The sequence below is a fragment of the Lissotriton vulgaris genome, chromosome 4_1 (assembly GCF_964263255.1).
Source record: "Lissotriton vulgaris chromosome 4_1, aLisVul1.2, whole genome shotgun sequence".
In the NCBI taxonomy this organism is placed as follows: Eukaryota; Metazoa; Chordata; class Amphibia; order Caudata; family Salamandridae; genus Lissotriton; species Lissotriton vulgaris.
In genome coordinates, this window is record NC_141691.1 from 991,999,615 (window position 1) to 992,024,124 (window position 24,510).

The 24,510-nt window shown below is 43.6% G+C and overlaps 1 protein-coding gene across 1 annotated transcript in view; it reads left to right on the forward strand.

Moving 5' to 3' along the window:
• The window catches only part of MPPE1 (metallophosphoesterase 1), a 736,638-nt gene that overhangs the window by 63,395 nt on the left and 648,733 nt on the right, over nucleotides 1–24,510 (forward strand). The window contains exon 2 of the mRNA XM_086965256.1: nucleotides 11,886–12,251. Coding sequence (XP_086821382.1) covers nucleotides 11,971–12,251 — 281 coding nt within the window. The 5' untranslated portion in view covers nucleotides 11,886–11,970. The remainder of the gene's footprint in view (nucleotides 1–11,885; nucleotides 12,252–24,510) is intronic.

Here is a 24,510-nt window from a genome sequence, read left to right on the forward strand (position 1 = left end):
GTTCATGTTTCCTTTTTGCATTATCGGATTGTAGCCCTAGCGATCCGGTTGTAAAATGGGACTACATGTCCCAAAATGCAAAGAGAAAACTTTGCATGGACGAGCTACTTACGCCTGGGCCTTGGTGACATAAGAACTCTGTCTCTGCCAGTGACACAGTGACACTTCCCATGAATGGCTCATCCAATCACATAAATGAAAGTAATAATGCATGTTCATTGGACCCCTCGAGCCTCTGGGCCCTGGTACCACTGCACAGTGCACCTGCTGCCCCAGTGGATGCTGGGCCCCTGTGCATAGGCCTGGCAATGTTGATATTAAATAGAGTGAACTTGTAAAATGATGTTAGACACTTAATAGGCGCCCGCGGCTTGTATAAAGCTTAGACAGTTGCAGTTACTGCCACTTACACAATGTAGTCTCTGAATAAGGGTGCCTACTTCCTCGGTTAACCCTTTGATCCCCAAGAAATCAAAAATGTTATAGAACGGGAGAGGCACTCCAACCATATTTCTAAGTCCAAAATTACTGCATAATCAGAATTTCAGTAGCGTATTCAATTCAAGTCCTGATTCATGACTCTTCCAAACAATGAATAAAGTCCATCCACATTGTTGGAGTATTTATGCTAAAAGTGATTTTTTTATTAAATATTCTTTTTTTATTAGAAAAATATCTTTCTATTAACAAAATGACAAAGAAAAACATTAGGTGACATACGCCTCTCCCACATTTGTCATATATACATGTTCGTAGTACAAGATAATACATATAGAATAACATTAAGGGATCACAGGGACCCATGCGCTTCAGCGTCTTCCTGACCAACTGGAGGAACACAAATATCACCACAATAGTTATTCCACGCTCCCCAAACTTTCCCCTACTTCGCAGGACAGCCCCTAGCAACGTAGACCGACCTCTCCCTGTACATACACCAGTCCAGGTCCTCCGTCCACCTCTCGACCCGGGGCAGTTGACTGGTACCCCACAGCTGAGCAATGTTGCGCTTGGCTAGCATATATGCCAGGGTCGCACATTGTCTCCCATACGCACTCAAATCCGTAGGCTCCCAAACATTCAGGATACACCTTCGAGCCTCCAGAGCTATCTCCACCCCCAGCAGCTCTCGCATCGTGCCATGAATTGTACCCCAATAATCCTGTATCTATGCACAATGCCACTGTGGGCTAGTGGTTCGGGCGGACGGGAATAACAGGCGTGGAGGCCGGATATAGTGAGCTATGACGTAGCTTAGTTTATTGTTTTTCTCAAAGTCAGGGGTTTGGAAGGTAAAGAAGCAGAGGGTTGGGATGAAGGGAATGTTCCTTGGAGTAGAGTCGTCGGGATGTCGAAGGGGGAAGGTCCGTGAAGGACTCCGCTAGGCTGGACGTCTCTGGAGTAGATCCTTCTTTTCCAGGTAGGTCCCCGTGGTCCTCGGAGGTATATAAAGGAGAGAGAGATAACAGGGCGATTAGTCCTCAAATGTAGGACTGCCTGAGTACTGTCACCAACACCAGGGGGGTGTGGAGGGTAAAGCAAGCGTGAGGGACAGGACGGTAAGGTAAGGGTAGGAATTGGAATATGAAAGAACGGGAAGGAAGAGGGTGGAAGTGGTGAGGGGTAGGTGGGGGGTTCTCTATGCTACCGGGTTCGTGACATGGTTATACAATATATACAGTGCGAATAGTGCTCTACAAAGTGAGGGGACACTTTATGTACACCAATATACAAATCAACCTGGGAGCCAGGAGACAGGGTACTCGCATGCCCCGCCGCAACTCTCCCGCGAGTTGCGGCCGTTCTCCAGCCACCTCCTGGGGACTCCACCAGTCTTCGGTCCAGATGTCCTCGTCTTCGCCTCCGGTCTTCTCTTCTCCTTCGAACACGCTACCTCCACTCTCCGCCTCAGGTTCTCCGCACGCTGTCTCCTGCCACGAGTCCGCCGCCTTGACTGCTCTTTTCTCGCTTCTGTCGGCTTTTCCGAGTTCCGGGTCGGTATCGAGGGAGGGACTTCCGTGGTCGCAACAAGGTGCTTCCGGTCTTTCGTTTGTTTCCATAGGTTCCTGCAAGGGAGGAGAAAGGGGTGGAGTCCGCGTCGGTAGGGTCGGGTTCAGAGACCAGGGAGCTCATGCTATGCCTTCGCTCAAAGGAGGTAGGGGACGATTCTGTTCCACAGCCACAGAATATGCATGAAGGTTCCAAGCTCCCCGCATCCCCCACTCTCCGCACGACCCATGTGTACCAGCCGGGGCCCAGTGACATATGACCTGTGAAGAATCTTTAATTGTACTAGCCTGAGCTTCATTTGAATAGCCACTACCTTTGAAGAGGAGACTGCCTCCCTCCAGTCCTCATCATCTAACTCCAATTCATTGGCGCCCCATTGCGTTCTAACGGTTGCCAGCGTGTCCCCCATATTATTGATACGTTTTTTATATATTAACAAAATGGTCTTTTCCGGGAGATGACCGTCTAACACTCGATCTTCCAGTGGGGAGGCCTCCGGAAGTGTAGTGCCCCTTGGAATATGTGTAAATAAGTCATGTCTAACTTGGAGGTAGCTGTAGTGTTCACTCTCCTGGAGATGGTACTTTTCTTGGAGGGAACTGAACGTGAGAACTGTGTCCTTTCCCCAAATATCCTTAATCTGCATGACCCCGATTAGATCCCATTTGTCAAACCCCTTTGATTTCCACAGGCTGCCCAGTCTCTCCGAGTTCCACAAATGGGGTAGCAAGTGTGAGTTTCCCGTCCCATTTAAGGTGCCGATTAGCCGTGTGCCACACCTGCACCGCATAAGCCGTCAGTCCAACGAGGGGAAATCGGCCGGTTCTGGCATATAATGCCCTTGTGAAATCGCCTCCTGGCACCTGCCCGCGGTCCATGTATTAAATATTTCTATTAAATTATTCCAAAGTACAGCCAATGCGCTTCATTCCGAAACACACTGCTTCCTTAGGGCAGTGGTGTATAGCTATTGCTTATAGTCACATATAGCAAGTGCATTATTCTTACTCCCATGACAGCGCTGTTGTGATCACAGTGCATCTAATTTCTGCACTCCATGTTGCACTAAGTGTCATAAAAAGGGTTGACATGGCACACTGAGCCTCAAATACCCCACCAGAGTGAATACACTACATCAATGTTGATTATACAATAATTTTGGACTTAAAATATATGTGGAGTGACTCTCCTATTTTAACAATAAACCAACAAAAAAAAGGTTTCCAGATGACCCCCCCTCTCTCATCAGGGACATCTTTTTACTGTCACAAGCCTTTCATAAACAACCTGGTGCATCTGGGAGTTGAAGTCTTGGCTCATTTCAGGTGATCCAAATGGACTAACACAGCTTGAAAACCAAGCCTTGTTGAACTAGTGCCTAGGACTGTAACATGGTGCCCCATGTGATATGGAGACATCTGGCGCTGCTCGCTCTGCGAGGCATGCAGTAGTAGAGTATGCTGTGTTAGCCTCGCCATTCTCCCCCCATAATTTTCTTTGGCTGGTGTAATTGTCCTTGGTAAATGCTGGCTTCCGATTCATTATGATGCTTGTTAGTCCCTCCACGTTACTGCCTTGTCTCCATTTGTTACCACCCATGAGGACTTGATCTTTTACTGTGTCCAAACTCAGGATCTTTCATTACCAGTTCCGAGAACTATTTACTTCATTAAGGACACAGCATGCATGGGGTGCCAGCTTCGGTAATGGCGGCCGCTTCCTTACCTAAGTTGCATTTCGCTCCACTGCATACAAAAAATAAAATTAAAAAATATTGTCATTTTCAACAATAACAGCTCTAGCTTTCACCAATGCGAGATCTATTGCATTGCAAATGGTTGTTACTACAGTTGGACCCACTCCAAATGCGTTTAATTTCTGTTTTTCTTGTCCCTTTTCTTCAAGGGCTACACTGTAATTTATTACTCTAGTATTTGTTTGTGCACAGTTTTATAAACCTATGCTCTCCTCTTACTGGCTTCTTGCAATGTCATCTTTAATCACTCTTTTGCCTAGAGGTTTAATATTTTCTTGCAGGGTTTTAGGGGTGTAAACCTTTCTTTACTTTACCTAGCTAGGCCTATCCTTTTCACCCTTTCCCTTTTTGCTCCTGTTATTCTCCTTCTCTGCCTCAGTCTTCCTAAGATGGTATTTTGGAAAGCTGAGAACTATCTATATCTTTTGAACAGGCATCAGATGTTTTAAAATATATATACACAGAGGGGGGTGCTTCCTCCAGCGATAGTACTACCTCCAGGCCCCTCCCCCATTCTCCTTTCCCTACTGCACTCTCCACTGGCTGTGCAAGAGAGGGCATACAGGGATTGATTTGTCGCAATTCGATGGTTATTGTCTGGAGGTACACTTTGTGTTTTCAAAGTATCTGTATTTAAGACTATTGCCACAAAGATCCCTTGTAAAGTATTTTGCATCAACATCATTACTTCCAGCATGGAGGAAGATGAAGTGGGGACACATCCATATCACAGGATAAGGGAAGGTCTTGGGGAGTTGTACTCTATTTAACCCAATTGGTCATATTACCAGGGCCTCATAGGTTACAATCTTGGCAGCATTGAAGGTTCTTGGTTATAAGACCACTGTCTAAAAGGTTACCATCTTGACCAAGGTCTAGCCTGAAATTCTCCTGTTGGGTATCTATTTCTTTCCTATTGCTATTATGTCTAAAACTGTTATTTAACAAACTTTCCCTAAATATTCCTGGGGAACATGACAATCTAAGATCCAATTTGTTTATACCTGAGCAGCCCATTTTATCTTATCTTTTGAGTTAATATGACAGGCCTGAACCGTTCTCAGTGTCAAGGGCTCACTCACCTGAAGGCCCGGTACTGCAGGAATGGAGAAAATCCATCCTGTCACCGAGTGGGTAATCCTCCTTGCTGACTAAAGAACAGACGTGGGCGGTAAACCACCAGATGAAAGGGGGGAAATAGGGAAACAAGGGAAGGATTATTTATGACCTACAGTGGTTCCTTTAAGGTAGGTGCTTTGGATGAGATTTTCCCCCAGGACTTATCACTTGCCTAAGGGAAGGTGCTCCATCAATGTGTCCTTTAAAAAAAAGAACCAAAAATGTGAAAAGGAGCTAGGAGTGTTGTGAGGTAGGCGATCCCCCACTCCCCCTCCCCCTCCCCGCAGCTACACTATCCCCCTACCAAAACAGAACCAGTTAACACCAACCGCTATTTGCCTACCTTTTTTACTCCAGCCTGAAAAACGAGACGGATGGCACCAGCAACGCCTTTCGTGCAACAGAGGAGAAAAACACCGCGTTAATGGAGACCACACAGAGCCATTGACGAAAGGAGGGGCGGAGCTCTCAACCCAGAGAACCAATCACCATGGGAAGACGGAAGCTGGTGGTGGGTGGACAAAGGGAACGGGCGGGGAAGGAAGGGGGCGGCACCCCGAAGACACATAGAAAAGCAGCCTGGATCCCGATGAAAGGAAGACGAGCATGAGCGCCAAATGAGCTGAGGAAGAGGAAGAGGAAACAGAAACGAGACAACTCCCGGAAGATGACGACATCTCAGAGATGTGGCGCGAGGAGTGGTGGTCACCCTTGGGAAGCCTGACTCCCTGCCTAAACTCAGGAGAGTTGAGGCTGGCACGGTACGTGTGGGTGCAGGGGTGGGAAACTACGGGAGCAAGAGGAAAGGAGGGAGGTAATTAAGGGAATGATATTTAATTGCAACCGAAGGGACGCACGGGTAAAAAGATAGCACACAGAACGTCATTTTCTAGGTTCTCGCCAACATCGGCCTCCATCACCCCGCCGAAACGACTGGCAATTTTTTTCCCCGTTATATTTAATTTGTTGTTTTTGTGAAGGGAGTGGAAGAGGAACAAGGAATAAATTGAAATGAATACCAGGAACCCATAAACAACCCTGCAGAGAGGGCATATTGTGAAAGGATTGTTGGGAGTCCAGTTTTGCCTATCCTCTCGTTTACCTTAACGGCATTCCATCCTCTCTACGCAGAGGTAGAAGAGTAGTTAGGAAGAAGGCAGGGGAAAGAGGAATAGATAGTTTTCTTTCGTTCTTTCTTTCTTCTTTTTTTTGTCCCACCTTAAATAAAGAGATAGTCAGATACTCTGCACCCAGGGGTGTGGTGATGGTACCTATTCCTTTTTAGTAAACCCCTCCACATGCAACTACCGTTCTGTCAGTGGTTTCTTCTTGGAGCAACCGGGGACGACCAACTGCAGAAGGCACACCTGAAAGAAAGCAGAAACAGAGAAGAAGACGGCCATCACCAGAAGAATACAACAACCCAAAGAGACCAGAGAAAGACTTGTCAATCGTGATACCGATCCATTTGTATTGTGTCGTCCACAAAATTAACGCCAAGATAAACAAACATCTCAGGCCTCCTAGATTTATGTTCTGCCGAGCGCTCCCACAAGCGTATATAACATTCATACAAGGTAGATTCAGTCTCTCAATATATGTCCATATGCGTGGACAATGGTCATCCATCTGTGTTAGCGATTAACCTCTCAAAAAACACCCAAAATCCATAGGAAGCAAAGCACCAAAGGCTCTCATTAATCCATAGGAGCGGGTCCAAATAGGGTTCCTATTAATAACATAGTAATAGCATAGGAAGCATTGATAAGCAGGATTAAGGCCCTTCATCTGAATCGCAACAAGGCAGTCGATGGGGAAATAGGTAAACCCAGTCTCATATCAAAACAAAAACAGACAATGAAAAAATAGGGTGGAAACAAAAACAAGACTCCTCATTGAATGTGTTCATAGAAGCGAGCCCCCCAAAATAAACTATGATACTTATGGTTCAGTGCACTGACCAAGGGGAAGGAATAAACAGGCAAAAAATGAGCACAATGCAAGTAAGAAGAGTCTTGCACTTCCTGGCTTATGGAGTAGGAGAAATAGCGGAACCAAAACAGCTGAGAACAGCACCACGTCAGCTGTTCACGAAGAACGGGTTCCAGGTGTGAAAGCTGTCTAAGAAGTAAGAGGAGGAGCACTTCGTCGATCTTCTCAAAAAGAACAGTGAGCAACGGCAAGGCAGGAAAGAGAGGAAAGATAGCTGGCGTCTGAATCCTTCCAAAGCGGGAAAAGAAAATGAGCATCTTGGCAACAGGGCATGCAGCATAAATAATCGATGCCTCTGTAACCAGATGAAGCGTCTCCAATAACATGGTGACCACACAGCCATTCCAGTCCGACTGCGGCGCTCAATCCACAATGGGACAAGCGAGTCGGATTAACAAAAAATGGCTGTTCAGTAGAAAAAACTAAAATGTCAGGAGAAGAAGAATGTAGACTACAAAAATCATTAGGTAAGTCCTGGGGCGGATTGGTGACTGTGTATGGGTCCCCGTTGCTATTGGTGTTTTGCATATGGCTGGGTCCAAACTCTTGAGTAAAGCTTTACGGTCTGAAAACAAACTACGCTTAGCTGGGCCAAGATGTGGGCTTTCACTCCTTCATATTTCTGAACTCAAACATATGGAACTCTTTGCCAAATTCCACCAAGGAGTTTAGGGCTGATTGCGACTTTGGTGGTGTTGCGCCGGCTCTGAGTCAGTACAGCTCCACCAAAGCCAGCGTGGCCCACCCGACAGAATACGAGTACAACTTGTCTGGCAGGCTTTTCGTTTACCATTTCCACAGCGGTCTCCTGAAAATGGGCACTGCAAGGGGAATGCAAAAGAAGTTCTGGCACGGCATGGACTGTGAAGTCCATGCCGTTCAGGAACTTGGGGTGCATGCAAACAGGAGGGCACATGTTGTGCCCCCCTGAATGCATCCCCATGGCGGCGGGTGCATGGGGGCCCTGTAGGGTTCCTCTTGTTTCTCCACTGGCAGCCTTTTTCATGGTGGGCTCACCACCATGAAAAGGCTGGCGGGGGGAAAACTCATAATATGCTCGCGGACCGAGGCGGGCGCACTTTGCATATTGAATACCCCTGTCTGCTGCGCCACAACCACGGAACAGTGGTTCCCTGGCGCAGCGGGCCAAAAGGCTGCTTTGTAAGACAGCAGCCGCAGCGTTCAACACGATATCCCATGATGTCCTGCTCAGCCGCTTGGAAGAGGTGTGGCTCGGGGGTTCGGCGTTGTCTTGGATGAGGAGTTTTTTATCTGGCCGCACACAAAGTGTCAGTATGGGCTCATTCCGATCTGCACCTTTGGAGCTGACCAAGGGGGTGCCGCAGGGCTCATGTTTGAGCCCCACACTTTTCAACATGTCTCCATGAGGTCATACGGATTCATCCCTGTGTCGTATACTGACGACACTCAGCTTCTCTGCCCATTTAAGACATTAACCAAGGCTGTTAAACAGTATTTTTCAGATGGCATGAGGGCAGTATCGCAATGGATGGCTTCGAATTTCCTGCAGTGCAACGTAGGGAAAACAGAGGTGATGCTCTTTGGGGAAGCCACACTGTTGTAGACGCCGGACTGGTGGCCATTAGATCTGGGCCCCGTCCCCATCCCCAAGCAGGTGATGGAAAACCTGGGTGTCCGTTTGGATCAAGGTTTATCCCTAAAAGAGCATGTCAACCAAACAGCTGGCTCCTGTTTTCATGTAATTGGACTACTCCGAAGAGTGTTCCCATTACTACCGGATTCTACCAGAAAAACCCTCGTCCAGGCTCTGGTGCTCAGTTGCCTGGATTATTGTAATGGACTACTGATCTCAGCGAATGACTGCTTACTTAGCAGATTTCAGGTTGTCCAAAACACTGCTGCGAAGTTAGTCCTGAATGCACCACCTAGGTCTCCATCACGCCCTCTGTTGGATAAGCTCCATTTGCTGCCTATCCGCCGACGGATTAAATTAAAAACCTGTTGTGTCGTTCACAAGGGTATACATGACCTGGGCCCCAAGTATCTGGCAAGAAATTTGTTCCCTACGCCCCAGTACGTGCTCTCTGCTCTAGCAATCAATCCCTTCTTCAAGTTCCCCCCATTAGAAGGGCAAGACTGGGTGGAAAGGCTCTTTCCTACCTTGGCCCCTGCCTTTGGAACAAACTCCCTGCCACTCTAAGGTTATGTACGGATCACTTTGCATTTAGGAAACTGTTAAAAACCTTTTTGTTTCAAACCTAGCATTTTCCTAGGACCTCCGGCCCATCCACGTCGTTTTTCTGTTGATTGAGCGCAGAGATACTCCTTCGGGAGTCGATTCTAGCGCTATATAAACCCATAAATAAAATAAAGGATCACCACCGCAAGTCTGGCAGTCGAAGACCGCCAGACTCTTAATCAAGCACTTAGTTACTTCCTACCATTTAATATAGAGAGTAAAACCCTTCTCTTTTAATAAGCCATGGTTGTTTCCTAAATGCATACAGATGTGCTTTTTACCTTGTATTATGATTAAGGCTCCCTGTTATCCATTTTTACAGATTAATACAGACAGAAAACATTCATTTTTGTGTCTGTATTTATTTTTAAATGTGGATTAAACTAAAGGTGGGTTACTTTTTGAGTAATTCTAAATACAGTCTGCCATGACTACCGGGCCACTAGATATGAGGATTGAGAGATAAGGGGGTTAAAAAAGAAAGGAATTTTAGTGAAGAAGCTTTAACAGCAGTAGATATGCATAAGGTTGATACTGAAATGTTCATATTTTGCTATTAGTGCACTGATTTATCTTCTGTGGTAGTTCACAGCACTGAAACCTGGCAGACACTCAAGCATTAGTTCCTACTTAGGGGCCGATTTCGATCTGGGCTCTCCGACTGAGCCGTAACCGGAGTGTTTTCCGACCGAGCCGGACTCCTGCAGTCTGACCGAGCAAGTACGATGCGGCCGCATGCTGCCGGACTCGGTTCAGTTGGACTCCCATAGAAGTCAATGGGAGCCGGTCGTACGAGGCGTACATGAGCTCCGATTGACTGAATGGGTACGTCTCGCACAAGGGCTCCCCCTACAGTGGGTACGTGTCGGTGCCATCCGCACCATACATGCCTGTGTTGGGGAGACCCTTGGGTCTCTCCCTGTGTCCGAGTCGTAAGGCTGCGGGTGACGGGGGGTCCGATGCAGACCCCCAAAGGCAGCTTCCCGGACCTTTTGTGAACCGGAAACTCCGGCTTGATTTGGCTGTCCGACGCGTGCATCGTACTGACTCGGTTGTAAATCACCTCCATTGTGCGGCACGGTTTGCTTATGGATGAGGTGAATGGAGCGTTCGGACCCGGAAAGAATTTGGTCGGTGATTTTACGCTTATCACATCGTACTTGCTCTCTCGTACAGCTGTACGAGTCCGGCGGAGTATACGCATACGGCTCGTACTTTTTCTGGCCGGATCGCGTTCGGAGCCTTTCCGAGCAAGATTAGAATCTGCCCCTTATCGGTTAAATAAATGTGGAAATCTACTAATCTCAGCTTACTTTTTCCACAAAACCCAAAATAAATATGGATAAATACAGATAAAAAGAGCAAAAAATAAATATGGATAGATACAGATGGAAATGGCAAAAAAATAAATGTCATAAATACAAATGAAAATAATTATCATGGGATGTATATTTCTCAAGTCTGCACTTATTTCTTACTGTCTTGATAGGTTTGCATGCTTTTTTTGTATATTGCTTTGTTTCTTTTTTAAAAAATTATTGTGCTTTGAATATATGTTAATCAAGACTAAAATATGGGAGGCTTTTCTTATCATTGTTGGGTGTCTGGAAAGCAATAATCCAGTGATCTACAAAATTCCATAAATAAATATGTTTCAGTTCAAAGCTTTATTTCGATATGCAAGATATCATAAAAGCACTTACAAAATATAAAAACCACAATTCATAGAGTTACATTTTATAGGGTAGGTTACAGTAAAAACATTCGTATTGCAATAAATAATTTAAAAGGCATATTAAACATTAGCAGCTTTGTGAATATTAAAAGATCAGCTAAAAATAGGGTCATCTCATAGCCTTTAATCTAATCAGCCAAATAAATATAGATTTTGAAGCTGAGATTTTATGTGCTGATAACATATAAGCATGTGCATAAATTCTGATTCTAGCTTCTTGAACTTGGGGATTCATGATTTTTTTTTGCGATTTTCAATTTGGAAAAAAAAGTGGTGTTCACTTATATAAATGCAATTGGTTATCGAAGAGCATCATACAGTGCTTTGAGGTATTCACTTACTTTTACAGTGCTTTCAGAAGTAAGGACAGGAGATAGTATGGTGGTGAAACCCCTTCTCTGTAAAATCTTTTGTCAAAATTCATTGTCAGTTAATTTTCCCAGGGAGATGGAGTATCTTATTACCACTCTTCATAAAGAAGAGAAAGGTTCCCATTGTTGTGAAATGGCAGGCCAGTCTCCCTGATTAATGGATATGTGTACATATGTTGTACCTAGGCCCACTGGAATTGTGCAGCAGCGAAGGACTAAATTATGTGGCAGTTTGATAAATGCATGCATCACGAAAAGGAAAATTATGTTGTATAACCGGTGCAGTGTTCTTAAGTTACACCTCATTGGCACCTGTTTAACACCTGAATACAGCAAACACAACTGTAAGGTTATCTGTTGGTCTTTACAAAGAGTCTGCCAGTATGAATCTGCCACTATGTGGAACTACATGTAGCACTTTTTGACTTGTAAGGTATGCTCCTCTTGAGGTGGAAACGATTTTTTGGTAGAATTGGCAAATTATGCATTAGATGCTACATTAGGTGGCAGACCCATGATTAAGACGAAAATGCCGCAGAATTACATAATTCCTGGAGCCTTGGTTATGCATCCAAAATGCGTAGTTGATGTTGAATAATGTATGTTTTTGCAATTATGCCGAAACATGAATACAACATAAAAAACATTTTTTCCATTATTAAAACACCCATTTTCATACAGAAATTCTTCAATGAAGTGTGGCGGAGACCCCATCGTGGTGTGGAGTACATCGTTCATTCTACTCCTGAGGTGACCTTGAGAACCCATGGCTTCCCCTAGGTCGGGCCTTGCCGAGAATAAGAACCTCCGTCTGAAGAAATGCGGGCTCTTTTTTCTTCCACTTTTGTTGTACATACTCTTGTTATTGGTCTTTTGTGAATTTTTGATTTACTACCTCGTGATGCATCGCTGCACCTGGCCGGAAGTGACGACTGCAGCCGAGAGAGACCACAAAGTAGCACCCCAGTCGCCTTTGAAAGCCATGTTTTTAGCGGACACGCACTTGCTCGGGGAAATCACCGGGCACTGGTGGGATAAACTGAGAAGGTAAACGTATATTTTCAACATCCTCTAATCGGCGCACTGATTGGTTATTTAACTTTGCTGTTAAATGTTTTCAGGTAAAACTTTTTCTCTTGTTTTAGTCGTTACCATGTACAGTCATGGTGGAAAGAAAGAGCCTCACAAGTCGTGCTCGAGCTTGTCTGGATCTTGAGCCGCTTGTCTAACCAGTATGGCTACCTCTGAAAGCATTCCTTGAGGTCTGCACTGGTGCTGATCCTGCCCTACCCTGAAAGTTGGGCGTGGGTTTATTGCCAGTGCAACATACAGGTTATTTTAACCTCCCTTTGTGTTTTAAAAAAATAACTATCCCAGGCTAATCCTGGCCTATTTTAACCAGGTGTGTGTTTTGTGAGATTAAGTGACCCGAGAATGTTTTGATAATTGAGTAACAAGTGTTGATGCACACATCGTAAAATTAGTTTTGCAGTTATTAACGCTCGCATAATGTATTGGGCACGATTGAAAACTATATCCCTGTTAAATTCCGGTATGTCAGACCTGCCGGATTATAGGGAAAAAGGCCAGCAAAGTATCAGGCCTTTCATTTTTTTGTGATAAACACCAACATCTGTCTAAACTGCAGGTGTAACCTGAGGAGGGAGGGATAGGTTCCAGCACTTCAAAGCTTACTGTTTTGCAGGACAATTACAATGGTGTCCTATTGGTTGGCGGGCCTTCACTTAACTGAGATTGGCAATACGCAAAGGATGTTGCGGCTTGTCACACTCTGTACATTATTGTTGTCGGTTGTGGAGTGACCCCCTCGCCTACTGTTATTGCTCAGTAATGCGCTCACATACTGGGAATACGCCATTAAATGCCACAACGCCCCCCCCCCATTTAACACCCATAAAATACTGTTACGAGGCCTACCCACACCTGTTGGTCTACTCTACTCACGTTGGTCAGATTGGAGTCCTGGGAAACTGCAGGAGTTACATTGGTGGGGGACATGTTCACAGAGGGTGTATTGATATCTCACCAAGATTTTCTTCAGATTCACGGTTTGTCTATTTCCTCTTTCTTTCTTTTTTTATTTCAAATCATTTTTATTTGGAAAAGGAAATAAAAGGAAAACAAGACAAGAAAGCAAAAGAAAAATTAAAGCATGTACATACATTGAGTCGTATAATAAAGTACCATGAGTCACTTACATATTGTAGCAAAGTTACATACATACTTGAGTCCAACAAAACAGACGTAATACAAATCAATAAACGCTGCACAGTCAGCGTATGTATTTACAGTTGCATAAACAATGTGCCGGTTAAGGGATTCGTAACAGTGGCACTCCTATATGTCTCACAGTTCGGGAGATCTTCAAGGGTAATAACATGTGTTTGGTTGTTCCTCTACAGTAGGCATGGCGTGTATTTGTAAATGTGTTTCACAGGGAATCATATAGAATTACCTAAGGTAGCTATGGTGGTTCAAATGAAAAGGAGGAGGCATCAAGTGCTTTCCATAATTTTTTATGAGAGGCACGCCATGGGGAGGCATGTAGAGCAGGATTATCCGCCCCTCTTAAAAATGACAACCATTCCTGCCACATTCTGAACAATATTAAAAATGTGTTCTATGCAGCCAAAGATTCTTTCCCAGTACTTTCCCAAGGAAGGGCAATTAAAAAGCATGTGAGCCAGGTCTCCTACTCCTGAGTCGCAGTTCCAACATTTAGGGCTGTCTCTTACGTGAAGTTTATAGAGCTTATCTGGTGTCCAATATGTCCTGTTAATTAGCATGTATTTAGTCTGTGACAGTATAGGGGAGACCTTATTTCTGAAGGCAGTGGTATGAATTATGTCCCAGTCAAAAGTCAGACCCGTTGTGTTGGATTCTGTTTCCCATCTCGTCTCATTCCGTCTGTGCGCTTTTTGAGGTAGGGGGAGGAGAAGTTTATAAACCTTCAAAACAAAATGTCCCGCCGCTCTGATGCGAGTAATGTTGCTCCAGAGCCATGGTACAGAGGGTGTCAAGGAACGAGTAGACAGGAGTGTCTTTACTTTCAGAAAGTCGTAAAAGTCTATCGGCGCATGGCGATGCTTGGTTTGGAGGGAAGAGAACGGTAATGGATTGCAACCTTCATAGAGATCGCTCACCAGGTTGATGCCTTTGGTAGACCAGTGTTCCCATCGGAGAGGCTCTCAATTGATTTTCAGTGCAGGATTATACCATAGGGATATGGATGTTGATTTTTTGAATTTTACGCCTGTGTGTTGGGAATGTTCAAATCTCAGAAGGGCCCGTCTTGTGTTCAGCAGGATATATTTCGAATGTGGCAGATGTGTAAGGTCCATGGTGAGTAGGGCAGGGAGGGGAATATTATCAATGATGGCTCTTTCAACATCCAGCCATAGTGGGGTGTAGGACAGCTCAACGCTTAACCATTGGACACCCTGTGTACATAGGAACGCAGTTTGGTAAAGTCTGAAGTTTGGGAGGCCCAGGCCGCATTTTTCTTTAGTTAGTTGTAGCTTTTTCATTGATATCCTAGGCTTCTTCCCTTGCCATAGGAAAGTACCGAATAGCTTATCTATCTTATGTAAGAAATCATCTGAGAAGGTCATTGGTAACATGCTTGTCAAGTAATTTACCAAAGGGGTTACCATCATCTTTAAGGTTTCCGCCCTACCCCACCAGGATAAATATTTAGGAGACCAACCGTCGAGTAATTTGGAAATTTTCTTTAGGAGTATGTTTTCATTGATTCTTAGCGTAGCGTATATTAGATCTTTATCAAAGTCCAACCCCAAGTATTTGAAACATCCCGGTGGCCAGGTTAGGCCAGAATCTCCTAGAATCTCTTTATTACCTAGATTGTTTAGTAATTTGACTTCAGTTTTCTCTTTGTTTAATTTATAGCCCAACCCCTTCGAGTACTCCTCAGTATAGAGGAGAGCTGGTATAGCCTCATCCGTCTACTCTGAGACAACTAAAACACATCCGCATAGGCCGTTATTTTTATCGTGCAATCTTTAAAGGGAATTCCTGAGATGTTTTTTTTGGACCTTATATGATGTAGAAACGGTTCAATAGCCAATAGAAATAATAAGGGGGAGTGGGGGCAACCCTGCCTGGTTCCCTGATTAAGACGGAAGGATGACGAAAACGACCCCCCCCGCTCTAACTCTAGCAGATGGACAAAAGTATAGAGACATGATCATCTTTATAAATGATGCACCCAGGTTGAATTTATTTAGTACTGCCTCCAGGTACGTCCAGTCTACCTTATCAAATGCCTTTTCGGCATCGAGTGTGATTGCTGCAGTAGGGGTAGTTAGTAACTTCGCTTTCTCCAGCACATGTGCTAGAGTTCTGGTGTTGTCACTGGAAAGCCTGTACTTCAAAAACCCTGCCTGAGACGGATGTATGAGTTTGGATAAGACTCCCTGAAGGCGGTCGGCTAGAATCGAGGCTAAGAGCTTACAGTCTAGATTAATAAGCGATATGGGCCTGTAGTTCTTGGGCAGTGTTGGATCCTTCCCCTCCTTAGGTAAAACCGTGATAATGGCCTCTGATAATGTACCTTTTGTTTCTCCTGTCTCATTGATCTCCTGGAACATGTGTAGGAGTGGTTGTTTCACTACAGAAGAGAAGCATTTATAGAATCTGGCAGTGAACCCGTCGGGTTTGGGAGCCTTTCCACTTTTTAGCAATTTTATGGCCTTCTCAATTTCCAAGCTCATAATTGGGCCATTGACGACTGCATGTTCTTCTGAGGAGAGAGAAGGTAGCTTGCATTCTCCTAGATAGTCTTTGATCTTGTTACCTTCGGCTTCCGTGTTCTTGGCGTACAGGCGTTTGTAAAAATCTTTAAATATATCCGCAATTTTGATAGGGTCGGAGTGAGCTACTCCCAACTGGTCTACGATAGCGTTTATCGTGTTTTTCTGCGCTTTGAATTTAAGATAGGCTGCTAAACTTTTACAAGCTTTATTCGATTCACATAATTTAAACCGTATTCTCCTGTTAAGCCACACCCCTGCTCTCTCGCTCACTATCTTATTGTACTCATACTTTTTGTTGGCTACCTTATTGAGTGTCTCTTCTTTCCTATCATGCAGATGTCTGGCCACTAACGAAGCTATTTCTCTCTCAAGGTCTTCTAGCTTCTTGTTGTGGTTTTTGTTCATGGCTGATTTAATTTTAATAATCACCCCTCTAATTGTACTTTTTAATGCCTCCCATCGGGTCAAATCAGTAGTGTCCCCCCTGTTGTTGTGTACCAGATATTCCCTGATGGCAGCTTCAATGGTGTTCCAATGTTGTTCTTGTTCAATAACTTCATCGTTAAGGCGCCAAAGAGATTGGCGGGTGGATGGTTTCACGTTGGAGATGGATAGAGTGATGCAAGAGTGGTCGGATAGAACTCTTGGTTCTATTGACGTGTCTTCTATTCTGGAAATTGCGTTCTTTGTAATAAATAAATAGTCAATTCGGGAGAATGAGTCATGGGGGGAAGAGTAGAATGTGTAGTCTCTTCCATCTGGGTTTTGTAACCGCCATGGATCGATGAAATGGAATCGGTCGCAAAGGTTAAGGAAGGGCTTGTGTGATTTGTTACTACGAAAAGAACACCGGGAGTCCCTATCAAGAGTCGGGTCAAAGGGGAGGTTGAATTCTCCTGCAAGAATATGGACTGGCGAGTCCAGGATACTGTTGATATGCTTTGATAGGTCCGACCAGAATTTCAGGTCTCATATGTTTGGGGCATATATGTTTGTGACATAAAATTCTGTGTCGTCTTTCAGTAATTTGGATGTGACCCACCTCTCTTTGGTATCAGCCGTAGAGGAAAGCAAATCAATGTTGGATTTTTTCGCTATCAGTGTCACTACCCCGTTCTTTTTCCAAACGGCCTCCGAGCCCGTGACCTCTGTGAAGTATTTATTCCTGAGTGTGTGGAACTGCTTAGCCTCTAGTTTGGATTCCTGAAGTAATGCAATATCTCCCTTTTGTCTGCGCAAATAGTCTAGAATCTTCTGGCGTTTGACAGGCTTGTTAAGGCCTTTGACATAAAGGGAGAGCACTTTCAGATTTCCTACTTTTGCTACCCCAAGGGGTGTATTAACTATGGACGAAGACATGGTCATGTATTAAAACATTCAGTACAATCGGACAGATCCTGCCATCCAAATTCCCCTGTGAACTGCTACCTTTCCAGACCAGAATGTGAGAGTACATGTATGTGTCAGGTTCGAGACCCAATAGCTTTGGAATGAATATTAGGACAACCGTCAGCGTGAGGGCAACATAAGCCGTTCGAATTGTGAGCATCCTAGAATGGTCGAAAACATGTGTATGTATCTGACACTTCAGTGCAATCAGGTAAATTATGCCAACCAAGTTCCTTTGTAAGTTGCCACCCTTCCAGTCTAAAACGTTTGAATACATGTACATAATAGGATTGAGACCTGACAACTTAGATATGAAGATCTGAACAACCGTAAAAGTGATGGCAATACTCCTTACAGAGTAAGGGATAAAAACTCCAGAGAATACGAATTGTGAGCATCCTGGCATTGTTATGCAACAAAGAAAAAGTACGCAGATAAAGAACAAAAGAAACACCCAAAGCCTACCCCTGTTTTTCCCTCCCCCGCCCCACCCCCTCTGCCCTCCATCCCCCCCAACACACCCATCCCTCCCCAAACATTGCCAATAGGCATGGTGACTAGGAGAACAACAAAAGCGTTGTCCCTTCCATGGCCTTACAAAAAGAACAACTTAAGAAATAGGAACTAATTCAACGATGGAACATCAGCTAGCATATGCAAGCATTCCAAAGACATCCTGTATCTTGAGTTCCTGTATCAACGTAAACATAAGCAAACTTAATTCTACTGAACCTTCTGGCCTCTATATAGAGCATCACTGCTTTTCGTGCGGATGCTGATCGGAATGAACATTATTAACATCATTAGCCTTTATGTCAGTTCTAATTGCTATTAGGCACATTTTGAAACTGGTTTGAATGGGTAAGAGGAGCACTCCTTTGCTTTTACGAATTTTTCAATACAACTAATCAAGTTTTATGTTTACGAAGTTTATACGTGGGCTGAAGTTTATGCCCAGAGGAAAGTATATCCTAAGAAAAAAGCCCCCACAACTTCAGAGGAAAGTCTTGTTTCAGACACAGATTTAAATATAACCAGACCGTCAGCTCAAACTCAAATTGAGGAAGTTTTGTCAACCGCGCAATCAACATCTTCAGAAGCAGTAAGAACAGTAGGAACCAGCCAGTCTTTTTTAGCCCAGGGAGGGGACTCAAGCCAACCGCCAGGGAAACAATATCCAAAAAAATCCGCAGAGGACACAGAAGGAGCACGCACATGAAGCAAGAGGCAAACATAGTCCTAAATATTTCCAAAACCCAATTAACTCAGGACGAGATTAAAGTTTTGAATAAAGGACTTGGATTCGTGCCTACATACGATACCAATAAATTGGAGTGTGAAATCTCTTTCTTCAGATTCATGCGAGTTTTGAAACTTAAACATTTCTTCACTAATGTAGTTCCACCGCAGACCAACAAAGAGGAACCAGAATTTTTGGAATTCAAACCCAAATCCAAATTTCAAGCACCAGTTACACACAAAATATTGGATGCTTTTGAAAACGCTGTATTGAATGATTTTGACCGCTTGAATCTGAGTACATCCAAAAAGAAAAATGTATCGGTCTATGACATGAATATACTGAAAAGTTTGCAAGAAAATGCTGAAATCCAGATACAGAAGGCTGATAAAGGAGGAGCCATCATTGTAATGGACAGAACGATGTACAATCAGAAAGTTGATGAACACGTGGCAGACACATCAATTTATTATGAACTAGACAAGGATCTGACAGAGGATCTTAAAGTAACTCTGCAGGATATCTTGACACAAGCATTCGAATCAGGTCTCATCTCAACCATGACTAAGTCATTTTTAACCGTCCAGCACCCTAAGAGACCACGTCTCTACATGCTCCCCAAGGTGCATAAGAATTTACGAGATCTGCCTATTCGTCCAATTGGGACCGGATGTGGCACTATTTTTGAGCCACTCGGTCAATATATTGACACATTTCTCCAGCCATTCGTCCAACAGTGGCCCTCGTACATCAAAGATACAAATGACTTTTTAAGGAAACTTCAGGAAATTCAAATCACCAATCAAATGTTTTTGTGCACAATCGACGTCAAGTCGTTGTACACATCTATACCTCACCAATCCGGCATGGAAGCCGTGGAATGGGCTCTGTTGCAACAACCATCAATCAAGGCTGATAAGGTCTTTATTTTAGAGTTACTACATTTTTGCCTGTATCATAGTTACTTTCAGTGGTCCACTAAGTTTTTTCTCCAACAGAATGGAACATCCATGGGGTTTGCGGGAGCTCCCGCGTATGCAAATACCTTTATGGCGAAATTTGAGGCAGACTTTGTATTTGGTAACGAGTCTTGGAAAAAACAAGCAATTATTTACCGTCGTTTTATCGACGACATTTGCGTTCTGTGGTCTGGTTCTAAAGAAAGTCTTGAATGTGAAATTGGAAAACTTAACGAGTGTTTAGAACAGATTGAATTCACACATACCATCAGCGACAAAGAAATACCGTTCCTGGATGTTATGATTAACATTCAAGACCAAAAAGTGAATACGACATTATATAGAAAAGACACGGATGTCAATAATTCTTTATCCTTCAACAGCTTTCATCCTCTTAATCTCAAGAACAACTTACCTGTGTCTCAGTACATGAGAATAAAGAGAATCTGTTCTACGCAAGATCTAGAAGTAAATCTGTCATTACAACACCAGAGATATAAAGCAAGAGGGTATCCTGCTGATGTTTTGGACAAAGCCAAGTTGAGGATTCAAATGACTAGCAGGGATAATCTTCTCAAGTTAAAGCCAAAAAAATTGAATGAAAGGCATGTTTTTGTCTCAAAATTTTCAACTTCGTCGCAGAAAATTAAGAACATTGTTAAAAGACACAGGGAATTACTGCAGAATGAAACTGATTTTAATGGTATCTTTACCAATAAGCCGATCTTCGCCTACACAAGATCCAAAAACATAAAGGAGCTACTGTTCACACCTGCAAGAGACTCTGAAACCAACCATAGAGGAATGAAAAAATGTCACAACTGCGTTCACTGTTCTAATGTAATTGAAGGTAATGTGTTACACCATCCACAAACAGGAAGAGAAATCAATCTACATTATGATGGTGATTGTAATACCAAGAACCGGATCTACTACATAAAATGCCCCTGTGGAAAATTGTACACAGGCAAAACAGAGCGAAATTGAAAACCAGAATTTCTGAACATAAAAGTGCGATTAGGAACAAGAACTTTAAAAGCAACTTAGCTAAACACTGGTCAGATAATAATCACAACATTTCCCAGGTCAGGTTTTCCATACTGGAATTCATTAAAATTCATGAGGGGGTTGATCTCACCAGATCCCTCCTCCAGAGAGAGATTCACTGGATAACATTTCTAAAAACACAAGAACCAGCAGGTCTTAATGAAAAAATAGATTTATCATGTTTTCTGTGACCCTTTTCACTTTGAAACTGTACACATGGTTGTCGAATGTATTTGGTAAAATGCTACCAGTTGTTCATAGTGGTGAACATTCATATTTATTTGCTGAAAAATTTCTAATGTGACTCTTATGTTTCCTATCCTTTTCCTATTTTCTTTGTATATTTCACCCGTTTATTTCACGAGTTTGTAGGTACCCACCCCGTTCCAAGATGGCGCCCGTTTTTGATTAGGTCGAATTCCCGAGTTCGTAGAGTGTTTGGAGTATGCTAGTCTTGTTTTTGAACCATACGTCCCTAGCTACAGCTTTAGCCTGGTTCAAGGTCTTGTTTTTATATTTTTTGGTGTAGTTTTTCTCCATGCCTTCAGTTCCGATATAGGGACGAGTAATAGTCCGTTTTCAGTTTCTAGAGCCCCGACATCATAGAGTAGCTGTATGAACCGAGTGAGCAGCAGTTGATCGAACGATAGCGAGACGGTCCGAGGGTGAACAGGAGAAGTCCTTTTGACTCAGTAGAGAGAGGTAAGGCTAGAGAGAGGCGTCACTATGACTGAGTTGAGGAGCTTCGAGAATGTGTTAGTAAGTTTGATTTCCTTATTGTTGATAGGGTGCAGACTACGGCTGTTGCGAACGTCCATGATAGCCTGGTAGAAGATTTTAAGATCAACACACCGTTTAGTTGATTCCCAGGTAAGACAGTGGTTAGGCTTCCACTGCCATCACCACTACTTTGATTAGGTGATTGTATAGAACGAGTTTTACAATACCACCCTGTTTTTGCAGGACACTGATCGTCGTTGTTTCGGAATAGTGAGTATTAGAGGCATTTTCCACACACAGTGGTGGGGATAAGGTTCTATTCTTTTTGATTCACCTTTCAAATAAGTTTTTTATATCATTCTTTGAATTACCGTGCCATGTACCTTGAGAATCCTTGATATCCTTGTAATTGAGAAAGTTGACATTATGTTCATTTTAGCTTCAGGCCCCTGATGAAGAGCTTTTAGAGCTCGAAATGCATCGGGCACAAGAGAAGATTCATCGTCTTTGAATACTTGTTACACAATAATGTCTTGGAAATAACTTTATGTTGACGCTGGAATGTTTACATGAGAATTTTGTTTGTAATTCTGTGAAGTAAATTCGATGAGTATAAACAGTTAAAGATTGATGTTTATTTTATTTTTGAGAAAATTTTGTAAACATTGTTTAAAAAAGGTGTTGTTCGTTTCTTGAACCACATATAGCAACAGTGCATCGAGGTTAAGTGTGTTACACACTTAAGATAGGACATTTTGAAACTGGTACATAGTTGGTTGAGCCACCGAGACCAGCAACTGTTTTAACTTAAATTGCTTAAACGGAACAAACTAGTGTCATTGAATAGGATGACAATCATCTTACACTCCGTTGGAGTTTCATTAGAGCATAATCTAAGCAAGTACTCGTCAGGCAACACACACTTCAACAGTAAGGACATTTGCCCCCACATGCATCAAGCATTTTTTGAGTCGCAAACGGTGCGATTCCTTAAAATCGTCCGTTTGCGATTCCCAAAATGCTTTTTGGAATGCATTAAGCATTTTTAGAAATCGCAACATTTTTGCGATTTCTAAAAATGCGATTGCTTTTAAGAAATCGCAAATTTGCGATTTCTTAAAAGCAATGCATGATTTCTTTTAAAATTGCGAAATCGCAATTAGGGGGTCAAATTTACCGAGTGGTTGAACCACTCGGTAAATTTGCAAAAAGTCTTTAAAATGCTGAAAATGCATTTTATTCAACATTCATGTTACGGACACACATGTCCTTAGGACATGTGTGTGTGAAACATGATGCGAAAAATACATTTCAGCGGTGCAAGGGGGGGTCCTTTGGACCCCCCCCCCTGCACCCATGAAATGCATCAACAAATTGCGATTTTCAAAGTGAAAATCGCAATTTGCTAATGCCTTCCCATTGCTTCCTATGGGCCTTTTGGCCCATAGGAACCAATGGGAATAGCGAATTCGCAAATTGTATTTCGGTAATTTATGCGATTCGGTAAAAATTGTGATTTTTACCGAATCGCATAAATTTACCGAAAATATTCATGCATCCCGTTTTGCGAATTCTAAATTGCGAATCGCTATTTTTCGCAATTTAGAATTCGCAAACACCCCGGATGATGCATGTGGGGGTTAGAGCCTACGGGCCCTGTATGTGAACCCTGATACCATAGAATTGTACAGTAAAAGCATACAGAGAAAAGGATATTCATTTGTAGCCGGAGGCTGAGGCAGCCTCTGAGTGCACCTCCGTCGTGTCCATAATTTACTCATCTTTGCCATCTAGAAGTTTTTTGAGTTTTTGCGGGTCTGTGAAAACCTGAGGAGATCCCCGGATAGATACTCGAAATTTTGCTGTACCTATGAATCCAAATTGGTGACCCATTGAATGTAGCGGTGGGCGAAGGGCAAGAAATGCCTTCCTTATGTCAACTGTTTCCTTACTATAGTCCTGCGAGATATACACCTTGTTCGACTTCCAGAGGATATGGCTGTTTTTCCTGACGAAGGATAGTATCTGCTCCACATGCTGGTATCGTAATGGTTTACATACAATGGGTCTGGGGCCTTTTTGAGTCTTCGTGATCCTGCCCGGAACTCTGTGTGCTCTATCGAATTCAAGTGGCTGATGGAAGATAAGGTTGCTCGCTTGAGAGAACCACGACTCTAGAAAGGGGACGCATGATCTGAGATCTTCCTCTGATCTCTCTGAATTCCAAATATGTGGAGGTTGCCCCTTCGATTCCTGCCCTCCAACTCCGACAGTCTCCTTGTTGTTTGTTCCGAGGTTATAGTAAGGCGTTTAAGGGCCCGCAGGTCTTGACTTCTGTATCTTCCAGACGACTGATTCTTGTTTCCGTTTCAGTGAGTCTGGAGTTAGTGTCCCGAATATCCTGTCTGATGGCTGCGACTTCTTCCTTTGTGAATCTTGCCAGATCCCATACTTCCTCTAGCTTGCTCAGTATAATGTCCATAGTGTCACTGACATCTTTCCTGCCTTTGTTGGGCGATACAGGGTTCGGCTGTTCAGCCTTGAGCCTCTTTAGGTTCTTTGTCGTTTCTTTGTCCCCCATGGTGAGACTAGCTACGAGTGTTCCGTTATGAGCGCCTTGAGTGACGATGGCCGTCTAGATCGCTTGTCTTCCTATGAGGCAGTTCGCTGTGGCATGTGGTGGGGTGTGATCCTATGATGCCATGTGTTAGGGCCCTCCAGACGATGATTTTTAATTGTCTTGAGGGTTATCTTGAGGTTTGTCATTGGTAACCAGTGCTGAGTAGATAGCCTTTTGTGACCATGCTTTACCTGTTGCATGAGCTGTGGTCGTGTGAGCATCTATTCTGCGGTTTGCGTGGTCAGACTGTTATTTCCAACCCAGGAGCTAGCGCCTAAGTATTCGTTGGTTTAGCCGCCTTCGCGATACTTGATTCAGTACTGCTGTGAAATTCTCAACATTGGTAGTGCTGCAGCAGTCTAGTATGTTTTAGGAATGTCCATTCATTATGCACCTTCTATGTATCAACCTTTATCGCCCAATCACGGTAATAGATTGGCCAGATGTATCAGGATCACCGAGTTGCGTGCTATGTGAGTAGGTGCTTAGTAGCTAATAGGTGTTTATGTGAATAGGTGCTTAGTAGAGACATTGGGGT